Source organism: Eulemur rufifrons, chromosome 15 (genome assembly GCF_041146395.1).
Source record: "Eulemur rufifrons isolate Redbay chromosome 15, OSU_ERuf_1, whole genome shotgun sequence".
NCBI lineage: Eukaryota > Metazoa > Chordata > Mammalia > Primates > Lemuridae > Eulemur > Eulemur rufifrons.
Window position 1 is genome coordinate 25,803,240 of NC_090997.1, and position 24,849 is coordinate 25,828,088.

The window sequence follows — 24,849 nt, forward strand, 5'->3', positions numbered from 1 at the left end:
TCTCCTTCATGCCAGCCTTACTGAAAGTGCAGCTATTTCCTCTTAATTACAAACTAAATTTGGTAATTCATAGCTCCCACCCTCATGGGCAGAAATAACAGTATTAGACTAACAGGTATATGGAGAGTGTGTGTGTGGGGTGTGTGTGTGTGTGTGTGTGTATTTGAGACACATCATTAGTAATTAAATTAAATGAATTGAGGAGACATTTAAAAAAAATAAAATTAATTGAGGAAGACTTAAGAAAATGAATCAGCTAAGTGTTATATGTTCAATTACATTTAGTTTAACCAACCCAAAGGCCTATAAATATTACAATAGTAAAATGACAGACCTTGTGACTACTTCACAAAAATTCTTTCCTTATTTTCTTCCTCAATTAGAAATATCTTCTATTCACCTGTTCACTGCAGGCTTTCAGCTTCCAGCAGCAAACGGAAAGGCAAAGTATGGCAATAGGCCTTTTGAAACCAAAAGAAAAGATTGTCACTCCCAAACTACCAGCTATTTCCCTTTTGAATACAAACATACTATTTGAAGTAATTCATTTAGCTTTTTCTAAAGGCACCTTGTGTAACCTTGCAAGTGGTGATTTGTAATGTGGCAGGCTGTTATCAGGCAGCTACAATATTTTACCTCGTCTCCATAAAGAGCAGCATTATTCTAAAGTTCATTCATACAGAAACATTTCAGGGGAGGTATTCTCCAAACCCAGTTCATGTTTATTCATTTGTTGATTGAGGGGGAAGGAGGAGGTTGGGTAGACAAACCATCTTCCTCCTCACTTATTTGACTCATTCCAACTCACAAAAGACTTTCACATGTTTTATCTGTACTACACAGCCAAAAAAGGATTAAAATAATCTTACAATATAGCATCCTATGCATTGCAGTACCTGCACTTGACTACTTTTCATCCTTTTGGCTTCAGTGCACATCTGTCCACCTTCTAAGAGCCAGGGCCTATGCACATTTCTTGCTTGAGGTCTGCATCTGGCTTTCAGAGTCTGCTTTTTTGCCCCTACATGACGAGCATGAAATATCAGGGAATGAATGCCTCCTAGGAGCTGCTCTCAACCTATGGCTGACGAAATTTGGTGTAAAAACCTTAGTTCCCTCACCCCTCAACTGATTTACTGTATGTTTTACTCTGGCTCCCAAAATTTCCCAGTATGATTAAGCACCAGTTTCCTATAGTAGTAACTTGCTTGAAAACAAATCCTTTGTTGGCGTTTTTTTTTTTTTTCAGGTCTAGTTTTCCCATTTCCTGAGATCACTTCCAAAATAAATTACTGGCATTTCAAGTAATTTGTCTCAAGATCTATTTCTGGAGGAATTTGTAAGACACATGCACCTCTTTCTAAATAAGTTTGGACCTAACTTCGCCAAAAATGAAATATTCACCCTAACTTTCTAGCAAGAATAAAGATGTTAACAGATAATAGCTGTATTCTTTGTCCTTACTTCCATCTCCTAGGATTAGTAGAGTTTGAAAAGGAAAAGTTTTAAGTAATGGTTTACATTATATGTAGGTGTTTTAAATTTATACATAATTATAATTAGACTCACACACATTCAAACAAAGAAAAATGTCTTCTCTAGAAATTAATAAAGTTCCTTTGGCATATTAGTTAATTTCAGCACTGGTAATTAATGCCAGCACAAGTAAGTTTCTTCTATGTTCAAGTACTAATCCCAGTGCCTGTTTTTAGGGTAACCCACACTAAAACATTATAAGAGATTTCTATTATCCTAGAACCAGTTCTGTTTTTCCTTAGTCAATGTTCTTTTGGTTCCAAATAACATAAACCAACTGAAGCCATCTTAAATAATGATCCGAAATGGACATATCTTGGAAAAATTCTGGGGTTTCTCAAGAGACCAAGGTCAGCGAGGCCTCCTGAAAGATTTTCTTGGAAGGACCTTGGAAACCAAAGAAACTCTCTCTCACCTCTGCCTCATGCTGTATGTACATCTGTTTTGTTCTGTCTGAAGATTAAGCCTATAGCTGCAGAGTTTACATTTCATCCGTATTAAGGAATCAGCCCAAAGTGTTTTGCTTCCTCTCGGTTTAAAAACAAGTTCTCACCAGAAAGAAGAGTCTGGTAGCCACCCTGAGACGCTAGGCTATAGCCAGGTGAATGAGGGTCTGTAATACCAGTGCTCAAAGAAGGGGGTTAAGGTTCTGAAAGGGGTCAAAGTAAACTTGAAGAATCTCCTGAAAATCAATTATATAACAATAACAGGGACTAGAAAGTGCATTTCATCTAAGGAAGCTGTACCTATTGTTCATTTCTAACTGCGAGTGGTCAAAATGAGCCTACAGTACTAATGATAAACATTAAATGCACCAAAGGTTTTATTCTCTCCTATTTCTCCCTGTAGATCTTACATTATTATTGCAAAAGTTTGATACATATATAGAAAGGCTCTTTTTAGGGATCTAAATATCTCTATATATTACTATTTTATATAAAATCATACATTCTTGTGCTTTGATTGATTTCACAATTGCTTTCCCTTTATGGTAATTTAAGGAATTATTGTCCAATAGTATGAAATTGCAAAAACATAAGATAAAATAAATGTTCATAAGTCATCTAATAAAAACTTCCAATTCTAAGAAAGTATCAATATGTAGCTTTAGAAGAAAACAAAATATTTTTCTCTTTCTCATAATTTTCTATAGGAGATTCGAAATACCTCCATGGGAACACATTTTGGTACTTCATAATTCTGTTATTTGATGGCATCTAAATCCATTTTTCTTCCTGTCCTAAATGTACACAAAAATTTTCCACTGCAAACCTACTTTCAAACCACATTTTATAGGTTCATTTTCCTTTGGGAGTAGTATGCTTCCTGCCCATACAAACACACTTCTCTGAGAATTACCTTGTCAAATGCCAACACTGATGTAGTCTGTCAGTCTAGATCATTGTTAAATCTTCCTTTTGGTTATTAGTGTTGACGTGATAAGTACATACATGTTTACTAAATGATAGTGGTTTGGTGCTTTAGGGATAAGTGTAAAGTCACCAGTCACTTATGCCCTTGAGCAATTTCATAAACTTTATGCCACATTTCAGGGTGACAGCAATGCTGGTAGTTGATATGCCACTAAAGATCAAGTGATAAGTTGAGCTATCACTGTGGATGCAGATGTAGGTCTGTTGTTAGTCTACAGTATATCTACTTTACCAATGGGAGGGATGCCAAATTTGTTTCTGTGCAATACATTTTTTCTTACAAAAATAGAAAAAGAATATGACCTACTATCTAAAATTATATAGTCCTTTTTAATGGACATGTTTAATGTTTGTACTATTTCCTCTATTTGACACTAGAGCCTACTTTGTGACTTGAGACATTTGCAATGCTTAGGTTTTGCTAGATATGACTGCTGCTCATTAGCAGCAAATACCTTATTTCTTTATTGGTAGAATGCTATACTTGTCAAATTCAGTGAACACTAAGGCCTCTACGAAGGCTAGTCTGCTTCCCAATTATAGTAAGTAAAGTGTATTCATATATTTTTCAAGGATTATATTCTAAATTTGGGAGGAAAAGAAAAAATTTTATATAGTTATATGTAAGTTTAAAATACAGTATAAACATGTCATGCTTAATAATTCTGAGACAGCCACTGTTTCCTTTAGTATTGAAACAGATATATGGAGAGTCAATACTGGAAGGTAATTCAAATATTCTTAAACACTATAATCTTTATTTTGCAATATTTTATATATTTAAACATATACTTTCACTGTGTTTACATCATATTTTTTAACACTTTAAATACAACAGTGAGACAAGAAAGATCTTTTCAGTAAATGATGCTGGAAAAATTGGATATTAAATTCTTAAAAAAAAAACTTTGGACTTTGTCTTAATACCATACGCAAAAATTGCTTCTAGATGGGACATAAACATATACTTAAAAGCTAAAATCATAAAATTCTAGAAGAAAACACCAAGGATACCTCTGTGACATCGATATAGGCAAAGATTTTCTGGAGAGGACACTAGCACCCCTAACTATAAAGAAAAAACTGATAAACTGCACTTCAGTAAAATTAATAACTTCTGCACTTCAAAAGACAAGAATATTGAGTAGAAATATTTGCAACTAATATTCTTAAAAAAGGATATAAATCCAGAATAAACAAATAACTCCTACAACAATGAAAAACCAACAGTCCAATTAAAAATTTGCCAGCATTCTAAGCAATCATTTCAAATAAGAACATATATAAAAATGTCAAAAAAATGAAAGCATGAGCAACATCATTAATCATCAAGGAAATGCAAATTAAAACCACAATAAGTTACCACTTCAAACCACTAGAGTAGCTGTTGTTAAAAAGACTGCAAACTTCAAGTGTTGGCAAGTAAGTGCAATAGCCAGAATTTTCATGCATCACTGGTAAGAGTGATATACTATAAGCATTTTTGAAAACTGTTTGGAAGTCCCATATAATAAAAGGTGAAGCATATATATATTTATATATATAAGACTCAGTAATTGTACTCCATATCAAGAAAAAATATATCCACAAAAATCCTGTATGTGAATGTTCATAACAGATTATCCATAATCAGTTAACACTGAAAACAGTTCATATGTCCACCCATAAGAGCCTAGATAAACAAACCAGGTCAGATTTATACAATGGAATCCTACTCTACCATAAAAATAAACAAACTATTAATATATGCAACAACATGGATGACTACCAAAGATATACTGAACTTAAGAAGAAGGAAGAGTAAATACTACATTATTCCATTTAAATAGAGTTGAAGAAAAGTCAAAGTTATCTATGATGACAGAAATCAGAATAGGTGCTTATTAAAAGAAATGGAGGTTATTGTAAAGGTACAAGGGAAGTCCCTGGGCTGATAAAAATATTCCCTACCTTGCCAAGGCTATTGCTCACATAAGATTATACAATTATCAAAACTCAACAAATTTTATACCAAAACCTGCATTTCACTGTTCATAAGCTTTACCTCAATTTTTTAAAGAAAATTAGACAAAGTATATAAAGAGAATCTTTATTATTTCTATCAGATAAATATTACATATATACTTGCATAGGATTCATGAGATGATTAGCTGATCTATAAGACAGTTGATAAGAGCCTATTTCATAGCTGAGGAAACAAAGGCTCAAAGAGATTTAGAAATCTGCCCACAGTCACAAAACAACCAGGTGGCAGATCTTGGATTCAAACAGTAGTATTTTGACTTCACCTACCATATTCTTTCTACTAGAACAGTAGCTTTCAACATTTAACTACATTCCAGAGTAAGAAATCCATTTTATAAAATGATCTGTTAAATCCACAAATTCCATATACAAATATAAACTATAATAAATTTTACATAAAGTATAACTAATACAAATACAGTCATGTTCCACATAACATTTCAGTCAACAATGAAACACATATAAGATGGTGGTCTCATAAGATTATAATGGAGCCGAAAAATTCCTGTAGCCTAGCCATCCTAACATCTAGCACAACACATGCTCAGTTTGTGTTGATGCTGGAATATACAAGATATATAAAAGTACAGCACACACAATTATGTATAGTACATAATACTTGATAATAAATGACCAAGTTACTGGTTTATGTATTTACTGTACTGTACTTTTTAATGTTATTTTGGAGTGTACTCCTATGTATAAAAAAAGAGTTAATTGTAAAACAGCCTCATGCAGGTCCTTCAGGAGGTATTCCAGAAAAAGGCATTTTTATCATGGTAGACAACAGTTCCATTCATATAATTGCCCCTGAAGACCTTCCAGTGGGACAAGATATGGAGGTAGAAGACAGTGATATTGATGATCCAGACCCTTTGTAGGCCTAGGCTAATGTGCATGTTTGTGTCTTAGTTTCTATAAAAAAAATTAAAGAGTAAAAAAAAAATTAAAAATAAAAAAGCATATAGAATAAGGACATAAGGAAAGAATATTTTTGTATAGCTGTACAAGGTGTTTGTATTTTAAGCTAAGATTTATTACAGAAGAGTCAGAAAGTCTTTTTTTTTTAATTTAAAGCATTTATAAAGTAAAAGTTAAAATAAACCAAGGTTAATTTATTATTGAAGAAAGAATTTTTTTTTATAAATTTAGTGCAGCCTGAGTATCATACAGTCTACAATAGGGTAATGTCCTAGGCCTTCACATTCACTCAACACTAATTCACTGACTCACCCAGAGCAACTTCCAGTCCTGCATGCTTCATTTATGGTAAGTGCCTTATACAGGTGTACCATTTTTTAAATCTTTTATACCATATTTTACTGTACCTTTTCTATGTTTAGATATATAAATATTTATTTTAATATGCCTTTTCTATGTTTAGATATGTTTACATATACAAATATTTACCACTGTGTTCCAACTACCTACAGTATTCAGTATAGTAACATGCTGTACAGTTTATAGCCTAGGAGCAATGGCCTGTACCACATGGCCTAGGTGTGCAGCAGACCACACCATCTAGGTTTGTTTAAGTACACTCTATGATGTTCACACAAAGACGAAATCGCCTAATGATGCATTTCTCAGAATGGATCCTTGTTGTTAACCAATGCATGACTGTATTTGAAATGATACATAAGCATATCTTTTCTCCTAGATCCAACATAATCATTATTTCCTCCAGTACTGTAACAGACCTATGTTGAGGGCTATGTTGGAAGACAATACATTTATCTTTTCACACCATAATCTCAAACAGTAAGAGAAATGCTCATACTACAAGAAGTGTTAAGGATAGCAGGCATAGCATATACAGGCATCCCATAGCATGTTCACTGTGGATCATAGCTTTATCGACCAGAATGGAGGCAGTAAATTGCTATATAGAGTGTAGAAGTACAAGTACAAGGGGAAAAACTGTCAAGATAGTGGCAGTAGTCAGCAAAGTCACATGTGCCAAGTCAGTAAGAACAGTCAAAGGAAAAACTGGGTGTTACAATGGAATTGAGAGAAGGAAAGACTTGGAATTCCAAAGATAGTCCTAGAAAAGGATTAGGAGTTAATTTTACAATATTATGATACTGGATGTAGTTTTGTAAAGGATGTTCCATGTTACACTAAGAAAGTTAGCAAGTGGAAGCAGAGGGGACAGAGAACAGGAATGATGGTGCAGAGTATAGGAGTTGTGTTATAATTTAAAAGTGAGCAAAAGAAACAATCAAATGCAGCTGACATTATCTTGTTAGCTTAAAACTAATAGTGTCCTTAGTTTACATATAAGGAAAAAGAGACTTACAGAAGTTAAAGTAACTCAGTCAAAAAAATACAGGTCTTTCATTATAGGAACAAATAATGGACCTAGGGAGTCCAGCTATAGCATCTATCCTTTTAACCACTACACTCAAATGCCTCTCTCAATCTCTTTCTAACCCTTAAATAGGTTAAACCACACAAAACTGTGATTTTTGCAGGTAAAAATGATGAAACATTATCAATTTCATACAGTTCAATGTAGTAATTATTCCTAGCTCTTCTATCCTATGAAGTCAATGTTTTTGGAAGAATTCTTCAACCTGATTCTCTCATGGTCTCATTTCCTATTCTGTCCTCAACCTGAAGAAATATGGGATTTTCTCTAACCCCCTTCTCAGTCTGTTCTTTGTTGCTAAATACATTAAGTGCTTTTTAATGATCATCTTACTTAATCTATCTGTAACATCTGAAAATACTAACTAAATCCTTCATTCTTCAAATATCCTAAGTACTTGATCATTCCTACCTATATTCTAGGAAACTCCTTTTGGTCAACTTTGCAGACTACTTTTCTTCAGTTTTTTCCCTTAAACGCTGATATTCCTCAGAGTTTTATCCAAAGTCTACTTCCTACTTCCTATTGCGCTTTATATGATCTCCCTGGGTGATCTCATCTACTCCCAAGGTCAATTACCACCTAATACTGATGAAACATAAACCTTTACTTGCAGCAGAGATCTTTCTTCAAACCCTTCTCTCCACTTGTATTGTATTTTTACTTTAGCATTCCACAGGCCCTTCAATGTGTATCCAACTGAATTCAAAACTAACCTCCTTTTGATACACATCTCAGCAACTGACACCACCATTAAACCAATTGTGAAGAAGCAACCTAGATAGCAACTTGGATCTCCCTTTATTTTTCAGCCCCTCTATCAAAACCAATCCTTTACATTTTACTTGCAAATTCCTATTAGATATGTTCACTTTTCCATGTCTGTATCTCATTATTTCAATTCGGGTCACCATAACCTCTCTCCTGAAATGCTGCTCTAGCTTCTAGATGGTCTGCCCATGTCTTATATCTATCTAATCCAGTCTCCAACAATTCAGCCACATTATGCTTTCAATGAAATTCCAATATTATGCTTTCCCCTTTTTAAAATTTTTCAATCATTTACCATCGCTTTTAGCATGAAGTCCAAACTTCTTAACATGGTTTACAAGGTATGTGTGATAAGCCTCTATTAGCGTCATTAGATCCACTTTTCTGGATTCTTTACCTTTTATTGTATCTCCAAGCATGCTTAACTTCTACCTATTTGAATAAACGTTCTCTTTCTTGTCAGGCTTTGGAGATGTCGTTTGCTATATTCACGTATAATTATCTCCAAATTATAGCTTCTTCTTCACTGAATCCCAACCATATTCTACTTATTTGTTAGGTCTCAACTAATATGCCCCTTCCTATTGAAGACTTCCATGATCTCTGTAGACTTCTGTAGGTGCCCTATCCTGAATATCCTGAACTCCTAAAGCATCATTCACTTCCCTTCTAATTGTACTTCAGAGATTCTATGGCATTTGCTGCCTGTATCTTCTGACCCCTCCTCAACCTAAATGTAAGCGTCAGATAGTAATGAAAAGCACAGAAAGTAAGAACCAAATGGACCGACTGGACCAAGTCTGTATTGTTTCTTCTCATTTCCTATGTCTAATGTATGCTTAACACACACACACACACACACACACACACATAGGCAATGTGTATATGTGTGTGTATATATATATATAAACTCCTATACATATACACACACGTACACATATGCTATATATATATAATCTCATATACATATACACACACGTACATACATGCTACTCATTTTACTTAAAAGGAAGACATTTGGTTTATTGCAAGTCATTCCGAGTACTTATCACTTCATCTGATTCCATTAAATTGCTTTTAATTATCATAATGTTTTATTCTACCAGATTTTCCTTATGTGGATATAACATAATTTCCAACCTTTCACTAATTTCAGAAGACTACCTTAACGCACAGCCATCTATCATACTGAAGTCCATTCCAAAGCAATATCACATAATAAAATGCCATCTGCCTCAGCATACCAAGTGTTCTTTCATCTTCACATAATTCCTTAAAGGCCCCTTTTTCCACCAAGTCTTGGATGGATAAAAAGGCAGCTTATACTTTTCACCTTCCAGAAAAAGAAAAGTAGACTGTCTGGAAACATGGATAATCCTTAATCCAAATTTATACGTACTTAAATTTCCCCATTTATAATATTTATGTGAATAAACATGACATAGTAAATGTTTTCTATTATTTATTCATTCATCAATTATTTGCATTTAGAGCCTTCTTTTATAGAATGAATGTACTGCTGCATGTAAATCAAATTTCTAGATAAATATCCTTAAATTTCCTGGAGAAAATTATTTTAAAGGAAACAAAATCGACAGTAATCTAGTTATTTAACTCTTTTAAAAGTTGTTGGTATTCCTTTAAACAAGTAATGTTTTTCAATATTGTTTAAGGTTCAATGTCTAATAGATGTTTTGTGATGCTTTTCTTGGACATTTACCTAACCTCTGATTTATTGCTTTAAAAAATCCAAATTGATTATATTACTTGCTAATCTTCCTCTTTATCTTTTCCCATAAAATTGGGACAATATTACCTGCCTTTTAGGATATAATGTAAGGATCTGAGCCAGTGTGTATGTTCAATAAAAGTAGCTATTCCTTTAGTCACCCATTCTTCTCAAAATTAAACAAATTTCTTCTTCTTCAGCCTCTTCACTGTTTTTTCTTCACACAAACACTTCCTCTCCTGAGTTGCAGTCAGGGCCCATCATTATCTAACATACAAATCATGAACTTGCTAAAAATATCTACACCCTAGAGAAAACACACTTACTCTGTTTTTCTATAAGAGTAAAATCTAATCTTTAATGTTTTAAAGGAAGCAGATTATCGATTGTGCCATTTCTGATAACAGTACAATAACACCAGTCATTCTGTTTCAAAGTTATTAAATCCTAAAACTACAGAACCAATAGATAACATTTAAATTAAGCCATGTTGTGGAGTTATCTGTTTCTGACCAAATGTGAAATCTGCTCACCTCCAAATGTTAAAGAAAACCCTCACTGCCTGAAGATACAAGAGGACCTACAGTTGTTTTTTGGTTCTGAAAGAATTCAGAAAATGTAAGCACTTCTCTAAAAACCAGAGAAAGAAAAATGCCTCAGCAAATCACACAAAGTTCTCCAATCCCTTTTGGATTAAAACAAGTCTGAAATGTACCCCTGTGCCCTGCCACCTCACCACTCTCTAAGAAACAATAGTCAATATAAGTCATTCAGAAAATGTAGTCTGTCTTAAATATCCTTAACCCAATTCTGTATTTAGGTAAATTCTTCCATTTAACAATTTGCTTGACTTTTCTATGCTATACTTATGCTATGATGTGTGATAATTTGTCTAATATTTGCATTCAGAAACATAGTTCAGAAGTTAATGGCAACAACAATTGGATCTCCTAGACAAACTCTGCATATTAATATCTGGGCTTCCTTCAGGCCTGACTAAAGCTGGGTCTCTGCCACAGGAGGCAGTATGGTGTAATGGTTACACATGGCCTCTGGGTGAAAAAGGGTGGGTTTCAGTTCTAAAATTTATTTGCTGTGGGACCTGAGATAAATTAAATTTTCTAAGCCTTAAGTTTTCTCATTTGTAAAATTAATGCTAATAATTAGATGATAAGATTAGTAAGTGGATTCACTGTGGTAATGCATGTAAAGCATACAGTACAGTACCTGGCAAAGAGTAAACTTCCAATAAATGTTGACAACCGTGGTGGTGGTGATGATGATGACGATAATGATGAATCTCTGACTACCATAAACAACAGGAGTTATGACTTCCTCTGAATTTCTGGTATCACTGGTCTCTAAAATTCATGTAAAATCTAGCAGATCTCCCATGAAATGTTACTTATATCATATATGTATGTGTGTGTGTGTATATATACATATATACAGTAGAATCCTCTACAGATTTTAAACTTCATAAATTGAACATCTGATACCACTTCATATATTAATAGTTCATACTACAGACAAGTGTTGGTAACACATATTCAAGGGCATGGGTGATTGTGTGGTCAAATGCAATAGTCCTAGCCCTATGGAATTCATTGAGTAGCTAAATTATAAGAATATCTATGGTAAATAATCTAATACTTTTGTTGCTTAGGTGTTCTTAAATGTCTATTTTCCTTCTATACTGCAAAATCTCTTTGGAAATAGTGTTCATGGGGCAAAGGTAAGCAATTTAGGATGTGCTAAAGAGAATTTGTTTCCCCCAAAACAAAATCTAATAATGATTGAGAAACAGGATACTGTGCCATGAATTCTCAAGTATTTGACAAATTAAAGATTCAGAACTGTAATCAGTTCTGATTACAGAACTCTACATTTGAGAAAATGAGGACATCATATAACATGGATATTTGCTAATATTAATTTGGAGGATTAGCTGTTAACGAGGACTCTATCTTTATAAAAAATATTTCCATATCCTGCTTATTTTATTGGAATTCATTATTTTCTGAAAAAAGAACCCTATGAATATATTAACATTAATATTGAATCTTACACTGTTTATAGCATTAAAAAAAACAAACTGATGTCAGAATATAATTCCAATAAGATACATATCTTATAATATATCCAGACCAAAAAGAAAAAGTTCAAATCCAATGTCCAAAAATGTCCAAACAAATAAGTGCACAGGGAAAGCTGATGACACTACACAATTATTTCCAAGGTTTTATAAAAACTATCTCTAAACCTCACTTCCTTCACCTCTATAGCTGCTGTGGGAACAAAAAGCTCACTCTAGACCGTGTATTTAAAAAGAAACTGAGAGTAGTGATCAGTTTTTTCCTACTCTCAGGTACCATGCCATAAAAAAACTTGAAATGAGACAATGAAAAAAATATTGTGTCCATTATCCAGATAGAGTTATCCTTGTAATGCTTTCATTCTTTTATAAGTAGTTAATGAAATATTAATATACAAAGCCTAACATACATTCTCAAGAAAATTTTATAAAGAAATAAATTAAAACACACAAATAAATGGAGACTGGACATTACATATAAAACAAGCATAAGACGACTTTCTAGAAGGGGGAAAGAAGGAAGCAGACTGGCCGAATACCACAAGACTCAGAAATGAACATGTCAGTGGTTTCCCTAAATTTTCTTTGTGCCTCACATAAGCTAGCAATACAGAAACATTAACAGAAGCAGACCAAAAGAAAAAAAAAAAAAAATCTGAATAATAAAGAAACAAATGACGGATTCTCAGGGACCTCTCAGAGTATAACAGGACCTCGCTGTTATTTTAGAGATCAGTGATCCCAGGAATTCAGAAGAAGTCATACGCTTGTTCATGGTAGTCAGAGATTCATCATTATCATTATCATCATCACCATTGTCAACTATCTTTGCAACTTCCTGCAAATATACAATTACTTTAAAATTACAAGTTAAAAAAAATGAATAGAGACCTTCAAAGTTGGTCCCCTGTGGTTTTGAATTAAACCACAATAAAATATGACTAAATTAAAAAAATGATAGAATTCCTAAAATTTTATTGCTGGAGATACCTTCTAAACACATAGTAGGAGAAAGAAAATATATGAGGTCAGCAACATTCACTTAATGAACAATTATTAAAGTCTTCTACACATGAGGATGAAGGTAGGCATTAAGGAGTCAGAAACAGAAGTCACAGTCTGGGTCTCAGGCTTAGAGGGGGAGACAGACAAGATCAAACAAAATTGCCCGTTACAGTGTTGTAGTAGTGGAAAGGTCAAGAAGAAAACCAGAAGTGCACTTAATTATAATGAATAGGATGAGGAGTCATTATGAAAGGCTTCCCAGAAGAAGGAATAGCCAGACTCAGTTGTGTTGAGTGAGTAGAAATGATAATCAGGAAGGTAAGACAGGAAGAGTATTCCAAAGCAAGGTTCTAGCACGTGCAACACCTTAGAGATGGGAGCGGGCAGAAGAGGAGTATGATTCATGTGCAGAAGAGGTAGCAGAGAGGCCAACAGGACTCAGGTTTTGAAGTCTTATAGAGAAAAGGCTTTCAGGCGTATACGGAGCACCACCATATGCCTCCCTCTGTGATAAGCACTGCCAGGCTTCTGTCCTCATCACTGTCCTGAAATTGAAGACCCTATACAATACTGGTTTTTCTTTATTCTCTGACCATTCCTTGCCCTCAGCATCCCCTTTCCCCACCCCAATACACACAATGCTGTCACAGTGATTCATTCAAAATTAAACTCTGACCATATCATACTTCTTAATAATTTCTGTTGCCTGCAAGGTGTAATCCATACTCCTTGACATTCTTACAATATGCCTATCTCTCCAAATTCATTTCTTGAATCTTTCCACTTAATTTATCTCAGACACAGCAAACTTCTTGTAGTTCACTCTCTATACTCCCTCCCTGCTCCCATACCTATTCACAGAAAGCTGGATATGTTTCCTTGTTCCCTGTTTCTACAGTGAACAACTCTAGGTCACTGTCCACACTATTATCATTTTATAAAGATTAGGTTATGCCTGTCTCTCTCACTAGACTGTCAGTCAGCTCCTTGAGCAGCAGAGCTAAGTCTTATTGTATAGTGCTTAGAAGAAAAGAGAGATGGAAAGAAATTGAAAAAACATCAACAATGGACAGTGCAGCCAAGAGACCTGAGGAGAAGTCAGAAAAATTTTATTAGATCTGGCGATTAGGAGATTACTCTCTCACTAGGGTCTTCAATTTCAGGACAGTGATGAGGACAGAAGCCAGACTGAAGAGTTTTAGAGAGGTAAATTAAGAAAGTGAGGCAGCTAGTATAGACTAATATTATCAGAAGCTTGAAGGAAACAAGAGAGGGTAAGTGTCAAGAGAGATTGTTTTCATTACTTTTGGCAAGTGAAACAAATATTCTAGTTTTGTTTAAGTCATTCAGATTGGATCATGCTGACAGGCTGCCACAAAGAAAGAGTAGATAGAGAGAAAGAAATTGGAGATACTGAAGACAAGATATAACTCTAGAAGGATTCTAGAGAAGATGAAGAGCATTAGGGTGAAGGACGTGGGTGAGCAGGTCAACCTGGAATGAAAGTGAAGCATTTGATCTTCTAGGAATGAAAGACAGGGAGGATGGGTATGGAAGTTTTTAGATGGTAGGAAGTTGAGGAACACCAGAAAAGATATATTCATTTCCCTGAATAACACAGATGATGAAATAATCTGCTGACGGTGAAGGACATGTAGGTTTAAGAGGAGGCCTGAGCACGTCTGGAATTACCTTAGAAAGAAACAGGACCAGGGCTCAAGCTCAAGGTAAAGACTGAGAAGTGATCATTGACGAAGGTAACATGATATTTTAAAAACCCTCTTTGGAATCATTTTTCATAAGATAATTTATTTCATAATTTAGTTTATGACTTTATTTTTCACTCAGTGATTCAGAGTAAGGCAGTACTTACTTTCCTTATTATTGTATAAAAGCTAGCTTCAAATTGAGATCAAGTCCACAATGATATTAAAATGTCAAGAAAAATCTTAAAAGCATCGTCTTATATTTGTATAATTTCTGCTTATATTTTTGTTATATTTATATAAAATACTGCTTATATTAGCACAAGCAGAATTTTTTTAACCTTAAAATACTACCCTGCCTGGTAGCTATTACTTTTCCTATTTTACAGATGAAGAAACTGAGTATCAGAGAGGTTAAAAAAACAATATATTCTATATTTTACGGTAGGTAGAAATGTCAGTACTCAACCCTAACTGTTTTACATGCTGAAGTAGATTTTTTCCACTATGAGTTTGTTTTAATTGGAGATCAAAGATAACTTGAATTTATTTCTTTTTCCCATGTTTGTTTTGTATTTAAGAAACATAACTAAGATCATCCCAAATCTATCGAAAGAAAAAAGTATTAAATTAATCAAAAGAAAAGTCACTTTAAAGAATAATATGAACACTCTTTTATCAGAAGCTGGTTTTAGACATTATACCAATAACTTTCATAATTTAAAAATTTATCATGCTTTATAGAAATATTTAAGAACCACAATCTAAATTAAAAAAATGATCTTTATTGAGAATCTAAATGTAGTTAAGTGACAAGTCAGCATTTGTGATAAATATTAATCCATGTTTTTCTCATGTTTTTAAGAGATCTTTTATATCTGCAAAAATAAAGGCCAGTCCTAGATAGCAGGCCAAACTTTTCACCAAAGTTTGCAACTAAAACCTAGAGTTTTTCAAAAAATATTTCAACTGTTGGGATATTTGGCAATATTTGAGTTTTCAATTTGATGAGTCAACCAAAACAATGATGAATTTACCAATGTTTGAGAAGAATTCAGGCTAGAAACTCTTGCCTAAAACATTCTCAACTGGACAAGAATTTATAATATTCTTGAAAGTATAGAATCACCATAATTAAATCTATAAATTTCAACAGATCTATGATTGTCAGCAGACGTAGAATATTTCCAGACAAGAATATTTCTATGTAAGTACATATTTGCACCCAAGCCTTAGTAACAGTTCAATAGACTTAAGAACATAAATTTGTCACCAATGCCAAAAATAATGTATATGCTTCAAATTCCATTATGGCGCAATAAATATATTATTAAGCATTAAACTAAGAAGGAATGAAAAAAGTTTCAAAAATGTGCAGGCATTGATTTCTGAATATACAAACATCAGTCCTTTGCATCAGCAGTAGCCTGAGACTTAATTAGAATTGCAAAGAAACATATAGATTATCTAATTCAACTCCTTAATTTGAGAGACAAGGAGACTAGGCCCAGGGAAGAGAAGCTTACCAAGATTTAGTTGAGGTAAAAGTAGAACTAAAATGCAGGTATCTGGATTCACAGTTTAATGTACTTCCCAGAAGTAGCATAGATATAAATAACCTCATGTAATTTCATCTGGCAAGCAAATTCAGAGGCTGAGTAGAACTTCAAGGATCATGCTGAGTTTGCTGTTTTATCAAATTCAAAACCACCTTCCATAACAAATGGATAACTAAATAACATTATAATCTCAGAAGGAAAATTATTCTAATTAATTAAGCATATTATATAAACACTACTCAAACCGTATTATTCAAGGGCTCTTCTAAGTAACAATCAAATACAAAAAAATTTTTTGAGTTCTTTCAGTATCTTTCTCAGAATCATTCCTACTGAAAATACACAGCAGAAACAAGTAAAATAAAACAAACTACAGTGTATGACAAAAACAACAAATTAGCAAACTAGTACTTTTAATCCCACAGCCTTCAATTCTAAATGAAGCAGTGGCAATTGAGCACTGATTTGCATCTATCACCGATCAAAAAGCAAAATAAATCATTGTGAGAGCTCATTGGTTTATATCACTACCCTGATATATATTAGCTTCTGGAAAATCATTCTGAAGAACTGAATCATCTGGATCATTTTTATTACTCACTCAGGCTTGACACTGTCTGCACAGTACTGACTGAAATGTACTTCAGTATGCACCTTCTTTCCAAATGAATATCTATGTCAGGTTTATTTATAGCCGCTGCCTTCAATCAGTGTATTTTCAGGTATGAGAAAAAAAATCATCTCAAAAATACTTTTCTATAAAGACCTGAAACAAAACCTGGAAATCTTGGCAAATGGCCTTTGAAAAGATAATGAAAGATTTATAACATAAAATGTACATTAAGATTTATTGAGAGTCCAATGAACATTCATCTTATACTCTTTAATAAGCACATGTAAATTCCATTACAATTAGAGAAGTAATTTGAACCCTAAGCATCTTTTTGAATAACTCTTTATGTACTCCAAGATGATTATCATCACATTCTCCATTCTCTTTTCCCTATTATGATTTCTCTGAAATTTAGGCACTCTCTTTGTTTCTTACTTAGATGCTTTTCTCTCTATTTAGGAGCTTTTCCTCCTAATTCTTTACAAAAGCAGGGCATGCTTCCCCCTGCTGGGAAAAAATCAAATTACAAGGTACATCAGAACATGTTCCTAAGTACTGCTATCAAGAAATCAAGTTCCTGGGAAAGATAAAATGTTAAGGAACCAGGTGCACAGCCTTCTCTGACTGTTTTACCAGCCACAAAAATACCTATGCACTCTGTTAAGATTATCTTTTATGAATTTCTTTATTTTGGAAGTTTTCAAGCACAGTAACTCACATTAATGACTGATGAATTAATCATTGAGCCAGCTGTCCCAAATGGAACTCCAATTAGCAGATCAGAGAAATGATCGATTTGAAACTTTTTTTAACTTTAAAGAAATCATCAGCTAAATGAAGAAACTTAATGGAAAATATACTAAACTATCTTAGAAGGCTTAATTTCATTTTAATCATTTCAAGCAACCTTAAGTATTAATATTTATTAACTCATTTTTCTATTATTCTTATGTAGTTGTCTTTTTGTAACAAAATAGAGGAAGAGTTTAATTTTTAAATGACTTTACTTTTCCATTTTATTTTTTTTTATTCAGTAATCAAGAAAGTAGTAAGCATAATTGCATTTTACCTTCCCACTTATCCCTAAAACAAGTTTTTTCCTTGAAAACAGTTTAGTTATTTCACATTTCATGTTTGGGTTATAAATCTTTTCTTAATTATATAGAATGCAAAGATGGAAAAAACAACTTACACTTTAATGCTATTATAAATAGCAATCCATCAGTAAAATGTTAAAATATAACTAATGCCTGTTTGCATCATGTATGAAGGAGCAGAATTTATCCTTCTATGGGTCCAACTAAGTCTCAAAAAAATTGTTTTAATGCTCAAGGGCTTGGGTAGAAGTTGTCCCTTTTAGTTTTTTGCTTTCCGTAAGTCCATAACAACCCCGGCTGCAAAACTGCATTGTAGCCAATTTGATGATGAAGTAATTCATTATTAATGAAGCATTCATCCAAAAAAATCTGCAGATGTTTTTAAAAGGAGTGTGTAAATTACTACAGATATCAGGGGTGTCTTTAGTAGTTAGAGGACATTATTTCAACATAAATGGAGTAATCTGATTAATATTTCTGTCATACAGAAGTTTGTGTGTATTTTTTTAAACAACCTTTCAAAGCAATGCAAAAGACTAGACATATATGTCCCCCTGGGAATGGAATCTCCTTTAACATTACAGGTACACAAAAGAAACTGCACACTTGGTAAAACAGTTGATCAATTATGGAGTATTCCCAGGGACCAATATCTTACAGAGTACCCAATCATCACACTTCAAATGAATTTATAAGCACTTTAGCTTCTGCTTATCACATTCGCATACACACAAGAACATGCATAGTTTAATCTAGGTTAATTCTAAGACCTTCCATGGGAAAGACTTTGATTAAACGGTATCAAAGTCACTGAAAGAAAGAACAAGAAGAAAGAAAGGAAAGGAAAGAAAGAAACGAAAGAAAGAGGAAAAGGAAAAAGAAGAAACGCTGATCTGTAGCCAAGAAGCCCTCAGAACACTACATTGATCACCATTTACTTCCAAACTGATTTCCCTTCCCTCTGCGAAGTGAAAATATCCCTGTAGACCGCGTTACACTTTATGGTTTCTCTATCAATGATCCTAGCAGGTCACATCCCCACTGCCATAACATCTCATAGCTTTGATCTTCCCCCAATTAAGACGTGGAGAAGGAGCATTACCGTCCGCCCCAAGAACTGGCTCTGTCTGCCTGAGCTCTGGAGCGAGCATCTTCAGGGGGACAGTTTCTGCGAAGGTGTAGACAGGCGTCCCTCCCCAACTTCACTCCCCTAATCGAGCTGCGGCCGAGACGGACAGCCGGCGGTTTGTGCCCATCTGTGGGGGCAAGTCCTACCTTCCGCCAAAAGGCGCGATGCGTGCACAAAAGATGGATCCAGGCTATCTTTCTCTGCCATCAGCTCAGGCAAATATTTCTCTTCTTCCATAGCGCGGACTTCGGACTGTCCCCGGGCGAAGCGCGAGGTTCCGCTCGCTCGGACGCAGGGTCGCCGGGCAGCGCCTTGCTCCCGCGCTGTTCCTCCTCGGCGCGGCGAGGGGATTTGTGAGCGTCCTCACTGGCCCATGCACCCAGAGCCTGCGACTCCCGCCGTCGGGCTACGCGGCCTCGCGCCCACACCTGCCCGTCCCTTCCGTCGTCCCTCACTCGCGCGGAGCCCCGGCTCACACCAGCGGCCTTAACTGGAGAGGCGGGAACAGGGCGCGGCCCACCTCCGCCAACCACTCATTGGTGGTGGTGCCAGGAGAGGCGGGGCGATCGCGAAGGCCGCGGGCCCTCATTGGGCCGTGCTGTAAGTCGAGTCGCCTGACTGACAGGAAGCAGCTGCAGAGGGGAGGGGAGTTCGGAAGGTGCAAACGCTTTCTTCTTGCAGCCCAAGCCTTCCCTGGTTATTAGGCATGCCCAGTTCTGTGGAGTCCTCTATGTCTTCAGCTGAGCTGCTGAGAGGGGAGAGAGCGGGAAAAGCACGGTTAAACAGAGAGGCACGGGTCTAAGAGGAGAGGGCAGATGAGGATGAGGAGTGAGCGGGTGAGGGGGTCGGAAAGCGCCAGGGAAAGTCTCAGGAAGGCAAATGGGACTTCACCTGCGTCCCTAAGGCACAGGTGTCTCCTGCCTCTCACGCAGCTCAGACGCACTCCAGTTGTGCAGGAATCAGCAGCGCACTGGGTCTGGAAATATAATTAAGACCCCATGTGATCGGCAGCTGGTATTTCCGATGACCTACATCCCGGGAACGCAGTAGGATGTTCATTGATAAACAAATAAAGCGGCCCCGGGGCGATATTATACAGCAACACGCTTCTAGTGTACAATCATTGGGATATTGAATTAGTTCTGGTTACCCGTCCATGCCTCTTTCCCTGATCCCTATCTGTGGAAGGGGCTGGGGGTGGGGATTGAATTTAAAAACTACTAATAAGAAGCAATATAATCAATTAGTCGCAGTTTGTGAAAAAAATTGGGAAGACGTGGAAGAAAGAAGAGATTAGCAAATAGGTAACTACAGTTGCTCTAATATTCCCTTTTCTCCTTTTTTTAGATTTGACATTCTCTTTAACCAAGTACTGTTGCTGAGCTACTTTATATTACCCGACCTCTATTTAAAGGAGAGTTAAACCCTCAAGATGTGACCAACAGTGAAGTCAGAGTCCATCCTTCTCTTACCAATGGGAACTTAAAATGCAGCTTGCTTCCTACAAACGCTACAAAAACAATTCTTCCGACTGTCTTGGGTCCTCTTTTCATAAACAGTCATTTTCCAATATCCCTCTCCCCATCTCCCCCACCATTTTTTGTGTAAAAGAGCAGGAACCAACTTTCCTACAAATAAAATATACTGAAAATTTTCCAAGTTCTCTTACTGTATTCAATCTTTTCCCTATTTGTTAATAATTTTTTAGATGAAGTTGGGAAATTATCTTACATTCGTCTAACGTTTAAAAATTTTAACCTCCCTTACATCCATAAAATCAGTTTTTCCTTACAGAAGCACTCTGGAAAACATGGGCCAAGTGTTACTTCTCTGTTTTTATAGATGTGAAAACTGAGGCAGAGTTAAAGAACCCAAGTCTCATATCTGGTTAATGCTAAAGTTGAGATTAAAATTCAAGTCTGGTTAGTACCATTTAGCTCCAGATTGTACTGCTTTAGCCTACCTTTCTGTATGTTAAATATTTAATTTACTTATACATCTATGCATTCAAATAAATGTTTATTGGATATAGAAATGAGTGTAGAGACTGTACTTGAAATTGGAAAATCATTGGGAAGATGCACGCATTCCTTCCCTGTCATCATAGACAAAGAAATGGTAACTGTTGGCTGCAGTAAAGGCTAAGAAGGAACCAATCAAGGAGTTAAGAAAGAATACAAGGAAAGACTTAACTTTTTGCCAGGGTAGATATACAGTCATTCTAAGGAGCTGACATTCAAGGCAAAACTAATGGAAAAGGAGGTGTTAGTTGTATAAAATGTCCAAAGAAAGACATTCCAGGCAGGGGAACTTGCTCACGCAAAAATTATGCGATGGGAAAAAGTTTGCCCTATTCTTGGAATTGATTGAGAGGCCAATGTGACTACAGTGATCTAGGGAAGAATGTGATTAATAAGGATGGGGAATGGATGGGGACAAACTACCCAGGATTTGATGGATGAAAAATGATTTGGATTTCATTCTAAGTGCAATGGGGGACCATAAAGGATTATTGTTTCTGTGTTTGGATGTGGTTCTCCATCTCTTTCTGGCTCTTACATTACTTCCAAAGAAGAAGATATAATTTAGAATTAAAGATATATACAGAGAGTGCTTGCTCTTTTATTTGATTGTGTTCAAAATGTTCAGCAGTTAAAGGATCATTCATCCTGCACCTGGTCTGCAACAGAGATATAAAGGGAAAACATGCCACCAAACTTCAAAGAGGTGGCCAGGATTTGCCGTAGTAGTGAAGGATAAATAAGATGCCAACCACAGCTAATAAACTGTAAACATTTCAGAATAAATATAAATTAGGAAAATTATTGCACAATAATTTCAATCACATTTTGCTTTGCAGCATACCAAGAGAATAAAAGCACATGGTGCTGATGGGGTATTCACAAACCCAGTTTTATGAATCAAACAAAATATAGTAATTCTTATGTCCAGCAACAGAAATTACATTATTATTCACAGTCTTCTTTACCATGATTAAAGGTGCACTAAGCAGATACCACAGAGAGCTTTCCAAGTGCTGACTTTATTATACAATATCTCTTTGTATATCCAGGTTATTATAAATATGGTCAGCTACCTAACTTTGTTTTTCTTAGTTATCATCAAAACTAAGTATTTATTATTAGTACTTTCTCAGGTAAACCCTCATTAAATGCATTCTAATAGAAAGAATATATTTATGTAGCTAAAAAAAAATAAAAGAAATGTTAACCTAACCTTTAGAAAAGTTTGTGTACTTAGTACATAATGGCTATTACAAAATAAAAAAAAAATGTAAGCTATATTGACCCTTAAGAAGTAATGTGCTTTAGAATTAGCTCACAAAATATTGCCTATTTTTAAACAGAATATGGCTGAATAAAGGCAAACTCCAAATGCCCTACTTGTCCAGCATCACATCCATGTGTTTTCAATAGATGGCTCTATGTTACTGTGTGTTCTCCACTGATTTCACATACAAATATTTATAGGTACTACATTATTAATTGAATATTCTCAGAGTAGCCTCATGAATGTTAACCTTTTATAAACATGAATGTAAATAAAGAATCTTCTATAAATGATTGTTGAATATAGAGTATTTTGTGCCTAAACATGAATAAATTATAAGTGCTGATGAGCCCACCTCTTCTTCTAATGGTGTCAATAACTTAACCAAAATTACCATTTAGTCGATTTGGCTAGCTTAAGTAAAGATTTATTCTTATTTTAAACACGATTTCTAGTCCCAAAACATTCTAGTTCCAAAAGGTTTCTTGAAAATGGGTTTGCAGTCACTGCACCATTATTTAAAAAATGGGATATTATGGAAAACTTTGCCCTTTAATCAGATTCAGTTTTGAAGGATGAATAAGTCATGCACCATAAAATAAGTTCTGTGGTTAATGCACAAACTGTGTATTTAATACTTTCACATACCCATGTAAGAAAGGCCAGGCTAAAGGGCATTTAATCAGACTTGTCTTTGCACACTAATAAAAAATACCTAGCCTGCATCATCAAATAAAACACACAGTTTCTGTTTCTTTAAAAATTCCCAACAACTTTGTGGATACCACACTAGCTTGACTATTTACTGCAAGGATTTAGCGGAACCCACTCACAATAAGGACCATAGGTTAAAATTGTCACAGCTCAATAATATATGTGATGGTAATAGAGATTGATGGTGTTAATATTCACTTATTCTAATGCCTTTGTGCCTAGGACAGAGTATAAGAAAGGACTGAAATATTGATTGACTCACTGTCATTTACTGAAGAGCCTGGTAGAGCTCATTATATAGAAGATGCTATTTTAATATTTCAATTTCCTTTAGTTTCATTAACTACATACATGAAACCAGTCCCAATTCCTTTTAGAACTTTCATGATATATTTCTAAGTTGTAAGAGGGGACAAGAGAATGAGGACTTGGCTCTGCTGATAACCAGTAGTAGTAATAGCATGTAGAGTGAGAAATCTCTCATATGTAATGTGCTCAGGACCAAAATTTATGCTACGTGCTAATAAACCACAGCACAAAATGAATATTTGCCTTTGGAAGCTGGTATGTGTATGTGTGTTTTCTGATTAGAAGACTTTCAAATTAGCATATTATATTTAAGCTGATACAAATGTATAATTAAAGAACAGCAGAAGAGAGACAGAGAGAAAAGAGCTGACATTTGTTGAGGTTTTGCTATAGTGTTAGAAACACTGCTCTTCTGAATCCTCACAACTAGAAAGAAGAAAAGGAAGGCCAAGGAAGAAATGATTCTTAATTCCAAAGTGGCCTAACAGCCCAGATAAACTATTCCTAATGCAGCGATTAACTGTATTTGGGAAAATGACAGAGTTCATGTTGTATTTCAATAGACAATTGCTGCATTGACACATTTTGGGCATCGTTGATAGCAGTTGAAGAGCAGTACTTCATTATGGGAAAGGGGAATGAAGCTGTCCTTCCAAGGTGAAAGTTATTGACTGACTTCTTAAAATTAAATCCTTGAATTGTTGAATTGTAGCTCAAGTATTGATTATTTCTGGAGATCAATATATTAAGGTAAAAAATCACATCAATAAAGTATATTTTTCATGCACAGAAAATGAAGATATGATCTCTGTTGTATTCAGTATAAAATAAAGAGATGATGGCTAAAAGATGATTTGATAAAAACAATCTTAACAGACATTAAAATTGTCACAGAGGCAGATGTGTAAGCAACTGTACATCATAACTAAAATAAGGGAAGAAAGACTGGATGTTAAATTTCAGTTTAATTTAGAGATTATAACAAAAGCACTTCTGGAAAGGATTACTAATATTGAAAAATATTTTAAGAGAACATCATCCAATTCAGGTTTTTAAATGACTACAGATACTTGTTTGGTATATTTTTTGTCATTCTATTCTCTCATATTAAAAGATATTGCTATGCATTTAATAAACATTGTGAAATCCTATTGCATAAAATATTTCTTATAAAGCAGATACCAGGCATTTGAAGAGAATGGTAATACAATGGTAATTAGAAATCACAATTTCAAATTTAAAAATATATCAGTTCAATAGGTAGGAGAAAACAAAATTTAAAAAAATTCAAAGACAGACATTGTGTAAGATGCTAGGTGATGGACTATCATGGCCATCTAACCAGTATAGAGCTAATAAATATCATGAAAATTATTTCAATATATAGAAACTAAATATGTACTATTGGACTGTATCCTGAACAGATTTTGCTTGTACTTTTATTTTTCACTATAAAGGACATTGAC

General features: G+C 34.8%; 1 protein-coding gene across 3 annotated transcripts in view; it reads right to left on the minus strand.

Moving 5' to 3' along the window:
* The window catches only part of KHDRBS2 (KH RNA binding domain containing, signal transduction associated 2), a 542,862-nt gene extending 523,284 nt beyond the window's left edge, over window positions 1-19,578 (minus strand). For 2 of the 3 annotated variants that reach the window (XR_011235523.1, XM_069488012.1), the window contains exon 1: window positions 19,216-19,578. Coding sequence is in view for 2 of the 3 variants with exons in the window: in XM_069488012.1 (XP_069344113.1) it covers window positions 19,216-19,306 (91 nt within the window). In the remaining variant the exon portion in view is untranslated. The remainder of the gene's footprint in view (window positions 1-19,215) is intronic. The other variant, XM_069488013.1, reaches the window with a different exon arrangement.
* Window positions 19,579-24,849: the final 5,271 nt, after the last annotated feature.